At 44.0% G+C, this 16493-nt stretch overlaps 1 protein-coding gene across 1 annotated transcript in view; it reads left to right on the forward strand.

The window, feature by feature from the left end:
- The window catches only part of DAPK1 (death-associated protein kinase 1), a 274182-nt gene extending 262770 nt beyond the window's left edge, over positions 1–11412 (forward strand). The window contains exons 22-25 of the mRNA XM_006867630.1: positions 121–259; positions 1231–1351; positions 8424–8612; positions 10180–11412. Of these exons, the coding sequence (XP_006867692.1) occupies positions 121–259; positions 1231–1351; positions 8424–8612; positions 10180–11412 (1682 nt within the window). The remainder of the gene's footprint in view (positions 1–120; positions 260–1230; positions 1352–8423; positions 8613–10179) is intronic.
- The last annotated feature ends 5081 nt before the right edge of the window (positions 11413–16493 follow it).

Here is a 16493-nt window from a genome sequence, read left to right on the forward strand (position 1 = left end):
TGATTTGGGGATGCAACCTGGGCATAAGGGCATAAAGCACTGATGACCTGCCTCAGGCCGGAAGGAGAGTCGTCCAGGTAAGAACCCACCTTCTAAATTGATGTTCTCTCTGTCCCCAAGCCTTTGGCGGTAAGCTGAAAAACCCACTGCGTGTTGTCCTGGTGGCCACCCACGCTGACATCATGAACATCCCTCGTCCTGCTGGAGGCGAGTTTGGTTATGACAAAGACATTTCATTGCTGAAAGAGATCAGGAACAGGTAAGGGGCAGCCGCTGGGTCTTCAGGTCCAGGTGGGAACGTCATAGATGTAGAAAATGCAACAGGAAATCATAGGAACTAGATAAAGCAATTAAAGGTCTTGTTTTCCTTGCTCATACTGTTTTGTTGTATTTGTATCGGAGCAGTGAGTATGCATAATCAAAATCAAATCCAAGTGAAGGGCACATGATAACACTAGCGTTCTTCCCCCCTCCCATTACTGCCGCCCTAAGTGACTTGTTTGGTTTGGGCTTTGGGTTCACTTGTTGGTTTTCTCTAGAACATCTATCAATGTTTCTCACATGCCAGCCTACACCTCGTTCAGGGGTCTTGGAATGAATGGAATGAGATGTGTGGAGTGGAATGGAATGGGGTAGGTCAGGGTAAAAATACTGGATTGCATTGCATAGCAAAGTCTTTATTTGTAAAACTTTTGTTTCATTTCAAACATGGGCGTATGCATAGGGTCACAGTGCAAATACATACATCCCAACACACACATGCCCACTCTTCAGGGCCTGTCCAATATTTGAAAACTGCCAACTGTATTTTAATATGCTAGCCATTTGAAGTCTTGTTTTTAACTTTAGACACCCCTCTGTTGTCCTCCTAATATGAAAAATGGGGTCCTGTTAATGTTTTTAGATCTGTGATATAATTTGAGATTCATACCTCTATCTAGTCTTAGCCCATCAGGTTTCAGCAACATCTCGTTTCCTCAGCCTTTCTGCATCACAGAAAGTGAACTCTTTCCACCCCATGTTTCTGTTTCTTTGTGGAAAGCAAGGCACCCATTGATAGGACTCACACTGACCCCAAGCCTCCGTACCTGGCATCACAGTGCAGAGTCCACGGTACAGCAGGGGTGATGGGGTCTGTGCAGGTCGCCAAAGCTTCCCTTCCCAAGGGCTCACAGGACCTGTCCCCTCCTTGGAAATGCCTGCTGACGGGACCACTCTTCTTCCCTGTAGGTTTGGAAACGATCTTCACATTTCTAATAAGCTGTTTGTTCTGGATGCTGGGGCTTCTGGGTCCAAGGACATGAAGGTACTTCGAAATCACCTGCAAGAAATACGGAGCCAGATTGTTTCTGTGAGTACCGTCCTGGGAGGAATTAAACTCCAAGTGGCCGAGGGGGTCAGGCCTCTGGGCTTCCCTTGTGGTTTGCTTGATGCTGCCGTGAGACAAATACTAGAAGTGGGTGGTTATAAAGAAGAGAAATTTGTTTTTTCACAGTTCAGAAGACTGAAAGTTCAAATCAAGATTTGGTTAAAGGGAAAGGTCCTTCCATGTCTATTTGAGTTTCTAGTAGCCCTTGGTGTTCCTGGATTTGAGTCTATTCCCTTTTTTTTTTTTTTTTTCTTTTCAACAGCAACTGGTAACTGGCATGAGAGTTATAGTACTTCTGATTTTGGAGAATCGTTAAAATACGGATTATTTTATATTACCTTTTTATTATTATTATGTTTTATTGTGGATTATATGATAGTTTACATGGGAGAACATTAGCTTTACATTCATCCTATCAAATATTGTTTCATTGCCATGGTTACAATTCCCTCCATGCATCATCAACCAACCAAAGGTTATATCCTGTAAGCTTGCCCCCCGGTCGTCAGCTCACAGCCCCTCTCCCTATCTGGGTCCAGAGTCCCCAGCCACTCCATCTTTCCACGTCATTGTCTCTTCCTCCATCTCTGGCATCACTGTTTCTCTGGGTAGGGCCCCGCACTCTGCTCTTCTCCCTTGATGGTCCCAGGGACCTCCACTCCTGGACTACACAGTCAATCACTCCCCTTCTTTTCATTTTCTTTTTTATAATTCAATAATGATTAGGTTTAGAATCTACTCTATGCTGATATGACTTTGTTAACATAATAAAAGAAACCCCCTATTTCCAAACAGGGTCATACCAGCACAGGTGTTAGGGTTTTAGTGTGTATTTTGGGAGGGTACAATTCCATCCATAACTGTCTGAGTTTTGTGGGGACTCAGTGCAGGTTGGCTGCATGAGCATGGTTTTATTCTCCTGCGCTGGAGACAGGAAGGAAGATGGAGAAAGAAGGAGAAATCCGGGAGATAAACGGGATGTTGTGAGCTGCAACAAACTGAACTTGAGATTTTGTAAAGTTCTCATTCGTTTGTGTATTTAAAAACAAAATGTCTTTTTGAAAGTTACAGAAGCAACACAATTGATTTCTTGTGGGTGGCATAGCTTTAAAACTGCAGAAAAATTGGAAAGTCATCATTCTATCACTTATGAACTTAGTGGCGTCGAGTTCAGCAACCCTGTATAAGGTTCCAAGGAGCGGCTGCTGAGTTTGAACCGCCTATTTCTAATTCAAACTGACCTTTTGGTGCAGTGCATTATCCTACAGGGCCACACCAGGACTCCTATGAACTTATTGAAAGACATCAAATAATGTGTGAGCAAGTGGCATGAGACTGCTCGTGGGTGATGATGTTGTTGTTAAGTGCATTTGAGTTGGTTCCCACTTATAGCAACCCTCTGTAGGGTTTCCAAGGAGCAGCTGGTGAGTTTGAACCACCGACTTTGCAGTTCAAACCAATCTTGCAGTCTAGTGCTTATCCTATAGCGCCACACCAGGACTCTCTGAGTGGCAGGATATTATTAAATGTTTCATTTTTCTAAAGTTTTATAATTTAATACATCCATCTGGGGTTGAGAGGGTTGGATTTTTTTTTTTTTCTAAAAATGTTAATGTGTTATAAAGTAAATTATTATTATAAAATAAAATACAGTTAAATAAATAGGACAGAATAGCTAGTGTACACATAAGTCACACTGTCTATAGATGTATAAAATAGAACAAAGATGTTATCTCAGTTTAATGGGGGGAGAAGGGTGTATTTATTTAGTAAATAATCCTGGCATAACTCTCTGTTTGCCTAGAAGAAAATTAGGTTGAATTCCTTCTACTTTTACATAGTGTAAAAAAAAATTCTTGGTGGATTCAAGACTTGACCTGTAAAGTCAAGAGAGGAGAGAGTTTCGTGAAAATCCTGAAGGCATGTCTAGAATGAGGAGCCAAGCAGTAGGGAAGCAGGGGTACTTAAAGTGATGCAGCACTGCTGGGCGAAGGAAGAGGGACCTACAAACCTGCTCAGTTTAAAGTCAAGCATGTGCAACTGGGACATTCCTCTGAGCCTTCTAGCATTTTGTAATTGGCATACTTCCTTGCCAGTTTTGAAGAGCTTCATTAATATTACAGATATTAACCCTTTACAGCCCAAATCGTTCATCTACTAAATGCATCAAGAATATTTATCCCACTCCATGGAGCGTCCAGCTGACATGAAGTGAGGGGAGATGCACAAGAATGTCCAAACTTGCAGATAGTACCCATTTGACCTAGCTTCAATGGCTTAAAGATCACAACTTGTAAAGAAGATAAAAAAAAGTTTTTGATAAAGGAAACAAGTGTAAATTGCTACAATTTGATGAACTTGAACCTATACTTATGGATGTAGTAGCTCAAAATACCAACTGAGAAAGAAAGATCTTCATCCTATCCCCTCTGTATGCAGGGGTGGTGGTGATGTGCCATGGAGTGGCTTCTGACTCAGAGCGACCCTGTATAGGGTTTCCGAGGCTGTGAATGTTTATGGGAGCATAAAGCCTCATCTTTCTCCTGCATAACAGCTGGTAGTTTCGAACTGCTGACCTTGAGGTTAGCAGCCCGACTCATGACCACTAGGCCACCAGAGCTCCTTTTGCAGGGGTAAAGGGGGGTGTGGGGGTGGGGAATAAAGGCGTGAAGTGACTGACTTACAAGTTTTCAAAAGGGAATTTAGTTGCAGAGTGTGCAGGGGAAGGTAGAATCTCCACTGAATAATTTTCATTTTGTTTAGATGGGAATGTGAAAGGAGAGGGATTAGATTCTTATGATTCAATATTGAGTAATTTTTAATCATGAATAATTGTGATTGTCACAATTGTAAAGGTAGACGTTTTATAACATAAAGGGAGGAGTAGTTAATCTTACATTTCAGGAATAGAGGACCCTAGGACCATCAAAGGAGAAAGAGCATGAGTGGAATCTGGGACCCTTTCCAGAGAAGCAGTGACACCAGAGATGGAGGCAGAGATGAGGACATGGAGAGAGAGAGCTGAGGACTCTAACTAGACTCATGGAAAGAGAAAGGCTGTGTGCTGGCAGCCAGGAGGCAGGCTTGCAGAATGTGCCCTTTGGTGATTTAAATTATTATATATTCCTATATATTCCTGGGCATCCTGGTGTGGTGCTGTGGATTAATGCGCCAGACTGCAAAGCAGTTTGAACTGCAAGGTCGGAAACAGTCACTCCTCGGAAACCCTATACAGGGTCGTTATTGGTTGGAATTAACTCGACAACACTTAATAACATCAACATATATTCCTGCGTGTTTTGGTGTACTTCTCTCCTCCCACCTCCAGCCAACAAAAAAAAAAAAAAAAAAAGAATATTTATCCCACTTCAGTTTTTTGACCTTTGAACTTTTAAAAACTATTTATGTTGTCAGGTAAGTCTACATTGCTTTGGAAATTTTTTGGAGGTTATTGGTACTACTTTTAAAAATACAGTGCATTATCTGAAATTTCCATTCAAGGCATATAGTTTCATTTTTTTACATGTCAAGTCTTGAATCCATCTAGAATTTGGCTCCCCATTCTAGACATGCCTTCAGGATTTTCAGGAAACCTTCCTCTCTCAGGAAACCCTTGCCTTTCACATCAGATACCCTCGCCTTCTGGTGAGTGCCACACTGTGGCATAGTCAGGGACCATGAATGGTCTACTATGGACTGGGAGAAACTTAGTCCCAATTAGTGTTGGGACAAGTGGTGAAGGGCCCCAAGTGTACACACCACCAGTTCTGCATCACAACCTATGGTGTATGAGTTGTAGGGGGACTTTCTTAATGGTGAAAATGGTTAATGCACTGCGTTGCTAGGTCAGAGGTTCAAGTTCACCCACAGGCACCTCAGAAGCAAGTCCTGGCAATCTACTTCTGATAGTTCTGCAGAGCACAGTTCTACTCTGACTTCATGGCACCTGGTTTGGTCAGGCAGCATGTAGGTCATTGGAGATTTTGAGTTGAATGCTTCAGCCCTCCCTGTATTCCTGAAATCAGACAGGCGGGACCTACCAGCTAAACCCCCTGCATCCCTGGGATTGTTAGGGATTGAATAGGAGGTGAAATGCAGCTGACATAGGAAAATAATTTAAGTGGGGTACTCCATAATCAATGATGTTGTTGAGTAACAATGAGTCGATTCCAGCTCAAAGCAACCCTGTCCAAGGTTTTTCAGGAGTTGCTGGTGGGTTTAAACCACTGACCACAGTTGTGGTTCAAACCTACCTGGCAGTCTAGTGCATTATCCTGCAGCACCACACCAGGACTCCATAATTAATGATACAGGGCAGCATGTAGTTGGTGAGTTTCTTAAATAGGAACTTGTGCTGATTATGAGTCAGCCACACAAACTGATTTATTGAACCTAATCAAAAGATTAGACACTAATTTCAAGCCAGTTACGAAGAATTAAACTAAATTGAAGCTAGTTCAACAAGTAAACACCAAACCCAACCACCACCATCAAGTCGACCCCACCTCTTTCTCTCTTGGAGCAGCTGGTGGGTTTGAACTGCTGGCCTTGTAGTTAGCAGTCCAGTGCTTATCTTACAACGCCACCAGGGCTTAACAACAATTCCTATGAATTACCCAATTTACTGTGAAAGACTTTCTCTCTTGTTTCTCCTCTCTTTTCTCATATAGTGGCCGTTGTGCGACTGCAGGTGTCCCTGTAGTGAGGGAGGGAGGACAGCAGTAAGAGTTGAACTTCCTTGGTGTAGTGAGGACATTCAGAACTGATCACAAGACAGCAGGTCTTCCAGGGGCCATCTGTGCAGAAGTCACCAGAAGGGAAGAGGCCGGAAGTCCGTCCTCCCCACAGGAAAGATGAGAAGGGGAGGAGGGGCTTCCGTAGGCATCTCTGGATCAGAGAGCTCCTTGGGCTTGTAACTAACTGCAGCATTGTACCTCCTCTATGGTTAGCAGAGGCTGGAGTCCCACAAAGCATATAATGCTGGCCATATCTAAGTGGGTTAGGGGTCAGCTTGTATGAGCAATTTTTTAAACAGTTGGTTGTGGACAAATTTGTGTGTGGTACTGGAAGGCTTCTCTGGGGTAAGGAGCCTCAGCTTGTGATCAAGAAGTAAACAGTCCATCTTTGCCTTATTGACATAAGAGTTGGTTGAGGGATGAAATCCACAGGTCCCAAAACATAATTGTAAAGACTCATCTTCCATTGAACATGAGCAGTAGAAAGGAAAAGACCCCCAAAATTTCATATTTGAGAAGTTGGTTCTGCTTAAGCTCAACCCTCCAAAAAGTAACTGCCTCAGTAAAACCAATGAGTTTCCGTTGACTGGATTCCCACTCATGGTGAGTCCATGTGTGTCAGGGTAGAACTGTGCTCCATGTGTTGCTGTTTTTTTTAACTTTTTATTGTGAATTGAGTGAAGGTTTACAGATAAGATCATCAGCTTTACATTCAGTAAATCCTAAACTTTGTTTCTTCTTGATGATTGTAATCCCCTCCCTGCAACAATTCCTCCCTGTGGCTCCCCATTTACATTTTATATTTCACAAATGAACAAGGCAAAAATATTTGATGTACACATACAAAACAAAAAATATATATTCACTTAAATGTACAAAGCACACATTCTGCAAGGCAGCCTCCTGCCTGCAGACAACAGAGCCTTACTGTATCCATGGACTTGGAGTCTACAGCTGTTCTGTCTCCATGGCACCACCTCTGTCACTATCTCTGCTGTCACCACGTTTCTAGGTAGGATCTCATGCTCTTCCTTCTTGATGGTCCTGGGATCGATCGTCTGTTCCTGAAATGAAAGATTAACTACTCCCCCCTTTTAATTACACATCTTTTACAATTACAATCACAATGTGACAATCATAATTAATCCTGCTAACAATTACAACTGTCACCATTATCCCCTGCCCCCTTTTCACCAGACCCATCTGGAAAACAGGGAAATAATTCAGTGAGGATTCTGCCTTACCCCCCTCATTCTAGAACTAAGCATACTCATGAACACTTGTAAGCCAACCACTTCATGCCTTTACAGCTCCCACCACCACCACTCTCCGTTTTTGATAGCCAGTGTCTAAATTGCCTAGCATAGTGGTTACAAATTGAGCTGTGAACTGCAAGGTCAGCAATTCGAAACTACAAGCTGTTCCACAGGAGAAAGATGAGGCTTTCTGCCCCCATAAACAGGGTCGCTATGAGTCGGAACCGACTAGACGGCACTTAAAAACAACAACAACAACCCAGTACACTGATACAACAAGTTTGATCCTTGATTTGAACAAACCTTCCATTCCGCTTAGAATTTTAAGCAACTGCATCTGAAAACAAAAGTCAAGTTTATCAAATGGTAGCAGTTTACACGTTCTCACAGTATTAAACATCTGGTTGCGTTCTGGTCACCTAGCCATCCAAGTCAAATGGATACTAGCTGTAAGTTTGGGAGTTCACGCATGCCTCCCCGCACTTTAGACCAATTGGCAGCTTCACCTTCAGCTCTCACCCCCAGTGGCTATGTCAATGCCCATGGGCTCAGGAGTTCACACATCTCCCTACACTTCAGTCAGTGTGGTTTTAAGGACTGATTTTTTGGGGGCAGATTGCCAGGCCTTTCTTCCAAGGAGCTTCTGAATGGATGAATCTGTTGGCTACCAACCAAGTGTTGTTGTTGTTGTTGTTACCTCAGCTCAGGACCACCCAGTGCTCAATGGGATCGGACCATTATGATCCACAGGGTCTTCACTGGATGATTTTTGAAAGTGGATTCCCAGTCCTTTCTGTCATGGTCCAAAAGCTCTGGTGAATCCTATTCCACATCACAGCAGCACACACGCCCCCACTGACTGACTGCCTGTGACTAGACCTCAGGTGAATTGGTGGGACTAGAACACAGGTCACACATGGAAGGGACTTGGGGAGAATTCCCCGAACCAGCACTGCTCCTTACTGGCCACATGGTCACCCTAAAAGTAGTGATTCCTTCAGAGATGCAGATGTGTCAGCCCCCCCTCCGGGCAGTTAATCTGGCCTGTCCCCTGTGCTGCAGGCCTGCCCCCCAATGACTCACCTGTGTGAGAAGATCATCTCCACATTACCTGCCTGGAGGAAACTCAATGGGCCCAACCAGCTGACGTCGCTGCAGCAGTTCATGTACGACGTGCAGGACCAGCTGAACCCCCTGGTCAGCGAGGAGGACCTCCGGCGTACGGCCCAGCAGCTCCACAGCACCGGCGAGGTAACAGCCTGGGACGGGTTCCAGGGCCTCATTTCTTTCCCCAAATCCCGAGGTCTTGGAGATATGCACCAGCGGAGGAGGAACTATCCATAGTGTTCCCAGATGTGCAGCTAGTTCTTGAGGGGTGCAAATGCTAGTGTGTCCAGCTGCTAACTGGAAGGTTGGAGGTTTGAATCCACTCACAGTAAAAGTCAGCCATTGAAAGTCCTTTGCCACACAGTTCTACTCTGACACACGAGGGGTCTCATTGAATCAGAATCCAACTCAAAGCAACAGGTTTGTTTTCCTTGTTCACATGACTTCTGAACTAAATTTCTCTGCTCTCTGAGTTTACATTAGGAGACCTTGTTTGACTTGTTTTCCAGAGTTTTATGAATTAAGGAACCTAATTGCTACCCTGCACTGGGAGACATGTTTCTCTTCATGATTCCTTGGTCACCTGTTATTAGTGACAGCTACTGGACTCTTGGTGTAGTGTTGTAGGATCAGAACTGGACTGCGAACCACAAGGCCGGCAGTTCAAACCCACCAGCTGCTCCTCGGTCACCCTGCAGTGAGTTTGAATGGACTGGACGACACGTAACAACAACAAAAGTACCAGCCATCTGTCGATCTAACTGTTCTGTATGGTGTCCTCGAGGGGCCACTGCCTGGAGAAATTAAGGCAAAGGAATAGTGATAACAAAAAATCATTCACAATCCAAAGATACACATTTAAACGTCCCCATCATGCCATGCCTGCCAGAAGTGACAAGGCAATGGGAATCTTCGCTCGTGGACATGTGACATTTAGCACTGGGGTGATGTTTGGGGGACCTGTTGTAATGGTCTTATGTACTCATTCTTAATAAGGGACATAGCTTTCGCATTCTTCCATCAGGTGAAATCGGATGAATAGTTCTGAGGATGTGAAACGCTAGAAGCTTCCCTCTCTAGTCTGTGGAGCCACATCTGACCCTACCGGCCAGTTTTGTGAATCAGGTGAAGGGGCTTCAGAGAGTTCATGGAAACTGAAATGAAATGGAAATGGAAGTTTTCCACAAACTTTTTGAAGCTCCCTCGTATGTTCTTCCTACTTCATCTGTTGTCGCTCCAACATCTTTTTTCTGGTCTAGGATCCCAGCTTGTGTTTGGTTCTCCTGTATCCTCCATCTCCTCAGTCTTGCTTTGTCTTTCATAACCTTGAGGAGCTAGCTATGTTTGTGGTTGGATTACAGATGGTGTTCCACCAAATAGCGAGATCCAGAGAGAAACACCAGCTCTGTATTGTTAGTTGCTGTTGAGTTGATTCTGACTAAAGATGACCCCGCGTGTGTCGACTTGAACTGCTCCAGAGGGTTTAGGAAGCAGATGATGATCAGGGCTGTCTTCTGAGACACCTCTGGGTAGATTTGAACCAACAACCTTATTTGTTTGATCTTGCTTTGCACTGACCTTTTTTGAAGAGTCAAGTTTCCCAGACCTTTCACGCTGGTGGGTTTGGATTCAGTATTTGGTTGTTGAGATTCATCCATGTAAATGGCGCCTTTTTGTTCCTGTGTGTGACCTCCTCTCGCCCTTCTGGCAGATCAACATCATGCAGAGTGAAACGGTGCAGGACGTGCTGCTCCTAGACCCCCGCTGGCTCTGCACCACCGTCCTGGGGAAACTGCTGTCTGTGGAGACCCCCCGGGCCCTCCACCACTACCGGGGCCGCTACACCGTGGAGGACATCCAGCGTTTGGTCCCTGACAGCGACGTGGAGGAACTGCTACAGATCCTTGACGCCATGGACATCTGCGCCCGGGACCTGAGCAGCGGCACCATGGTAGACATCCCCTCCCTGATCAAGACGGACAACCTGCAGCGCTCCTGGACGGATGAGGAGGACGAGGTGATGGTCTATGGTGGCGTGCGCATAGTCCCCGTGGAGCACCTCACACCTTTCCCCTGTGGCATCTTTCATAAGGTCCAGGTCAACCTGTGCCGGTGGATCCATCAGCAGAGTGCCGAGGGCGACGCAGACATCCGTCTGTGGGTGAATGGCTGCAAGATCGCCAACCGCGGGGCTGAGCTCCTGGTTCTCCTGGTTAACCATGGCCAGGGCGTCGAGGTCCAGGTCCGTGGTCTGGAGACAGAAAAGATCAAGTGCTGCCTCCTGCTGGACTCGGTGTGCAGCACCATCGAAAATGTCATGGCGACCACGCTGCCTGGGCTGCTGACTGTGAAGCATTACTTGAGCCCCCAGCAGCTGAGGGAGCATCATGAGCCCGTCATGATCTACCAGCCACGGGACTTCTTCCGGGCACAGACCCTGAAGGAGACCTCTCTGACAAACACCATGGGGGGCTACAAGGAGAGCTTCAGCAGCATCATGTGCTTTGGGTGCCGTGATGTCTACTCACAGGCCAGCCTTGGGATGGACATCCATGCTTCGGATCTGAGCCTCCTGACCCGGAGGAAACTCAGTCGCCTGCTGGACCCGCCTGACCCCATGGGGAAGGACTGGTGCCTTCTCGCCATGAACTTGGGCCTCCCTGAGCTCGTAGCTAAGTACAACACCAACAACGGGGCGCCCAAGGATTTCCTCCCTAGCCCGGTCCATGCCCTGCTCCAGGAATGGACCACCTACCCTGAAAGTACGGTTGGCATCCTCATGTCCAAACTGAGAGAGCTGGGTCGCCGGGACGCAGCAGACTTCTTACTGAAGGCGTCCTCTGTGTTCAAAATAAACCTGGATGGCAATGGCCAGGAGGCCTATGCCTCGAGCTGCAACAGCGGTACATCCTATAATTCCATAAGCTCCGTGGTGTCCCGGTGAATGCAGCCCTCGCCTTGGGTCTCTTTGGACTGCACAAGCAGAGGGGCTACAGCCCATCTTTCCCAGGGGAGCCTCTGGGTCCATTCCTTCCTATGCGCAAGCCCTTCCTGCCCGCATCTCCTAGCCCTCTGCCACTACCTCCCTCCCTGTCAGGCATTCTGTTTGTATGTGAATGGTCTTTCTAGTTCCCAGGCAGACCGGCTCCCTTTGCTTTGACCATTTGAAAAGCTAGTGCGACGCCTCAGTGTTCCAAACTCCGTATCTGGTCCTCCATCACCTTGCTTCTTACCGATCATTTTACTGGGATTCTTAACTTTTCAATGAGATTTTGTAAACCTCTATTCTATTGATTGTCCTTTTAAAGCGAGGGGGCGGGGGGAAGGCGCACATTGATCCAAAATGTGTCTTCCTTATACTCTTCTTTGTGACTTCGTCTCTTGTGCTTCTCTCTTTTATATTTGTAGGGAAAACTCCCATGTCTGGAATCCCACTGTATGATTTATAAACAGACATTATGTGAGTGCCTTTTGCAGAAGAGGGTGTGTTTGAAATCATCTGGGGCAGCCAGGCGCTGTCGCGAAGGAAACCTACCTCTCTGTCCCTTGCTGCATGCGGATCATCCCCAGAGGTGCTTCAGCCGAGTGTTTTTCTGGCAATCTTTGTGTTTCATTTGGCAAGGAAAGGGGAGAAAGGAAACCTCCTCCAGGATGATGTCACAGCCAGTGTTGTTGTTGTAAGACATTTCTGCCTTTTGCTTCTGTTTAAACGTCAATGTGACCGTTCCCATGAAACCTACAAACTGTTACTTCACCGTTCCCTCTCATCTCAGGTAGAAGGTTGACACAGTTGTAGGGTGACGGAGACCTGTGTAAGAGACCATAAGACCCCTGACTCACCATTTGTGGCAGTCCTTTGTCATTTGTGCATAGCAGATGGGTTTCCACATTTAGATCTTGGTTTGACACCTTCCTGTACTTGAAGTTTTAAAACACAAACAGCAGAAAATAAAAGAAGCAATTTTTCTTGCAGTGATTTTAAATTGTACTAGAGCTTCAAATTGATATGAGGGAACATGTCCTAATTCTTCTGTCCTGAGAAGCATGTAATTTTAATGTTATATCATATGTATATATATATATGTGGTATGTATATACATATATATTAATACTGGTATTTTTACTTATTCTATAAAATGTAGTAAAGATTTGTTTGTTTTTTTTCTTTTTTCTTTTTTTATATATAAATAAATCGTTGCTTGTTGCATTAGTTTTGTTGGTCTTTAATTCAAAAGATATTATTTTTCTTTTCTCAGTTTTTGCAAACATCATTCCATATAATAGGACAAACCAATTTGAAATCCAAAAAAAATCACCTTAAGCCCCTTGGGTTGGGAAATACCCCAGTTGACTTGAGTGGTTGATTATTGCTAAGCTGGAGAGTGGTAGGAGCAGTCTAAATAAAGATTCCCAACCAATTTGCACATTTGTTCTAACTTTACAGAAGGAAACCTGCCCTGTGGGATGTGACTTAAAAATTAAGTAAATGCTAGACTTTATTATGTGTAACCTCAGTTTGCTGCAAGGTACACAGGTTAAGACCATAAGATATTCATTCCACTGATTCCAGTGGAGAATCTTGACAATTTAAGATCAGTCAGATGGTTAGAATCATATCTTTAGACTTCAGGTTTTTACCTTTAATGAAGACTTGACCTTGGTTATTGTGCTTGGTTATTGTTAAGTGCTGCTGAGTTGGTACCAACTCATAGCAACCCTGTATAGGGATTCTGAGGAGCAGCTAGTGTACTTGAAACACCAACCTTGTGATTCAAACCTACCTTGCAATCCAGTGCATTAACCTGCAAAGCCATCCCAGGACTCCGAAAGGGCTACAGTAATAGCTGGGGTCCAAGTATGGCAGCAGCGGGCCAAGTTGGATATTGCCTTCTCTCAGTGAGTAGTCGCAAGTCTATAACTTATAAGGTTTTCTCAATTTGGCTCCACTCGAAAAAGGCCAGGTGATATAATGTCCAACAAAGACGAGCATGTTACACGTTCTTCTCCTAATAGATTTGTTGTATGTATGTAACATCTTTGCTTTAAGATTAGCGGTTAAAGGGGCTGTTTATGACTTAATGCCTCAAAGACTACCTTACAATGATACAACTTTGTTACATTTTCTTTATCACTGTATGCAGTTATTTTAGAGACATTTTTTAGTGACTCTAGGCTATAGTCTTTGATACTTTAAGCTGTAGTCTTTGATCTTCATCAATAAGTAGTTTAAGTCCTCTTTACTTTCAGCAAGCAAGGTTGAATCACCTCATATACTCACAGCTCATATACTCACATGTTTCTGTTTCTAAATTCAGAAATTTTCTATTTCTCATGTCGCACTTTAAGTGAGTTATGCATGGGTGATTTGACATGAGGGCATTACAGAAATCATGGTTAATAAGGCCCCTTCCATTGTCCTTGAGTTAACAAACAAAAAACCCACACACATAAATTGAGTCATTTTGACAGAAATGGGAGGACTATTTTAAAAGGTAATAGTGCAAGAGAAAACTTGCAAAAGATACATACGTCTCCATTGTCCTCAGATGAAGTTGAGTCAGTTCCAACTGATAACCACTGACTGACTGAATGCACAACAAGGAAATACTGCCTGACCCTGCCCTGTTCTCACAGTGGTTATATTTGTGTTCATTGTTGCTGAAATTGTGGCAATCCATCTCATTGGCAGTCTCTTTTTTACTGACCTTCCAGTTTTCCTGCTAGGGTGCCTTCTATGGACTGGTCCCTTCTGACAACATGTCCAAAGTAGGACAGGTAAAGTTTTGCCATTCTCACTTCTAAGGAATATTCTGGCTGTCTTTCAAAACAGATTTGTTATCCTTCTAGCAGTCTGTGGAACTTTCAATATTCTTTCACAACAGGTTCATTCAAATGTAAGGATTCTTCTCCAGTCTTCCTTAATCATTGTTAGACTTTCACATGCATATGAAGCTATTGAAAGTACCTTGGTGTGGGTCAGGGGTCCTTAGTCCACAAACTAATATCTTTGTTCTTTGACACTGTAAAGTTGTCTTTTGCAACTGACTTGCCTAAGGCAATGCATCTTGTCTTTTGATTTCTTGACTGCTGCTTCCATGGTGTTGATTGTGGATTCAGCCAAAATTAAGTCTTTGACAACTTCAATCTTTTCTCAATTTGTGATCTTATTATTTATAAGGCCAGTTGTGAGAATTTTTATTTCCTTTACTTTGAGGTGCAATCCATACTTTAGGCTGTAGTCTTTGATCTTCATCAATAAGTATTTTAAGTCCTCTTTACTTTCAGCAAGCAAGATTGAATCATCTGCAGATCACAGGTTGTTGTTAATGAGTCTTCTTCCAATCCTGATGCCATGCCTTCATATAATCCAGCTTCTCAGATTACTTGCTCAGCATACAGATTGAGCAAATATGGTGAAAGGATACAACCCTGGTGCACACGATTCCTGATTTTAAACCATCCAGTATCCCCTTGCTGTGTTCGAATAACTGCCACTTGGTCTATGTACAGGTTCCTCATGAGCACAATTAGGTGTTGTGGAATACCCCTTCTTTTCAGGATTATCCACAGTTTGTTATGATTCACACAGTCAAATGTCTTTACATAGTTGATAAAACACAGGTAAACATCGTCTTGGTATTCTGTACTTTTCAGCCAAGATCCATCTGATGTCACCAATAATATCCCTTGTTCCATATCCTCTTCTGGATCTGGCTTGAATTTGTGGCAGCTTCATGCTGATGTACTGCTGCAACCATTTTTTAATTCAGCAAAATTTTACTTTCATGTTATATTAATGATACTGTTCAAAGATTTCTGCATTCTGCATTCTTTGGCATGGGCACAAATGTGGATCTTTTCTAATCAGAAGGCCAGGTGGCTTTCTTCTAAACTTCTTGACATAGATGAGTGAACGCCTCCAGTGCTGTATCAGTTTATTGAAACATTTCAATTGGCATTCTGTCATTCCTGGCATCTTGTTTTTCAACAATGCCTTCCATGCTGCTTGTGTTTCTTCCTGCAGTACCATACATAGTGTTTGATTATATGGTACCTCTTGAGATGATTGAATATCAAGCAAACCAAACACACTGCCAACAGTTGATTCCAACTCATAGCGACGCTGCAAGTATATACAAGAGTGGATATTTTTACAGAAGCAAACAGCTTCATCTTTCTCCCACAGAGGCTCGTGGGCCTGAACCACCAACTTTGAGGTTAGTAACCCACTGTTTATCCCACAGTGACAGCATGGTTCCTAGATTTACAGTGACAGCTACAGAATTTGAGAAATGATTAAACCAAGTGTAGGCCCAATTCATGCATGTCCAAAGTCCATGCATGTTTGCTAACCTTTGGTGGTCTGGTCTCAGAAACGACTCCAAAGTAAAGGCATTCCTGCATTAACAGCAGCTAGAGGCAAGGCTGCAAAATCAAGAGGGCAGCCGGAAGTGCTAGACCTTAATCGTGGAAAGCCTTCATTAAGAGATAGAAGAGGAAACTGGAACTGAATATGTCTGTTGTTGTGAAGTACCATCAAGTTGGTTCCGACTCATAGCAACCCTGTCCGAGGAGTGGCTGATGGGTTTGAACTGCCGCCCTTATGCTTAGGAGTACAGTGCTTATCCTACAGCACCACTCTAAAATGCTTACTACAACCTTGACTGGGGTCCTGGTGTGGCACTGTAGGACCAACCACTCCTCCGACACCCTATACAGGGTTGCTGTCAGTCAGAACCTAATTAACAGCAAGCACTTTAACAACAACAGTCTTGATTGGAGAGAAATGCACAACATCAAACATTGTATCCAGAGCAACCCTGCAAAGTAGGGACCCCCCAAAAGGGTGGGTGATAGCAAAATTGATTGCATTAATTATTTCGTTTGACTTCAGAATTTAAAATGAACCTTTGGGAAAAAAATACACTTTATTTTTTAGAGTAGTTTAGTTGTTAGTGTCACTGGGAAGTTTCCAACTCATAGCAACCCTGTATAAGGTTTCTGAGGAGAAACTGGTGGGTGTGA

Source organism: Chrysochloris asiatica, unplaced genomic scaffold (genome assembly GCF_000296735.1).
Source record: "Chrysochloris asiatica unplaced genomic scaffold, ChrAsi1.0 scaffold00107, whole genome shotgun sequence".
Classification (NCBI taxonomy): Eukaryota; Metazoa; Chordata; class Mammalia; order Afrosoricida; family Chrysochloridae; genus Chrysochloris; species Chrysochloris asiatica.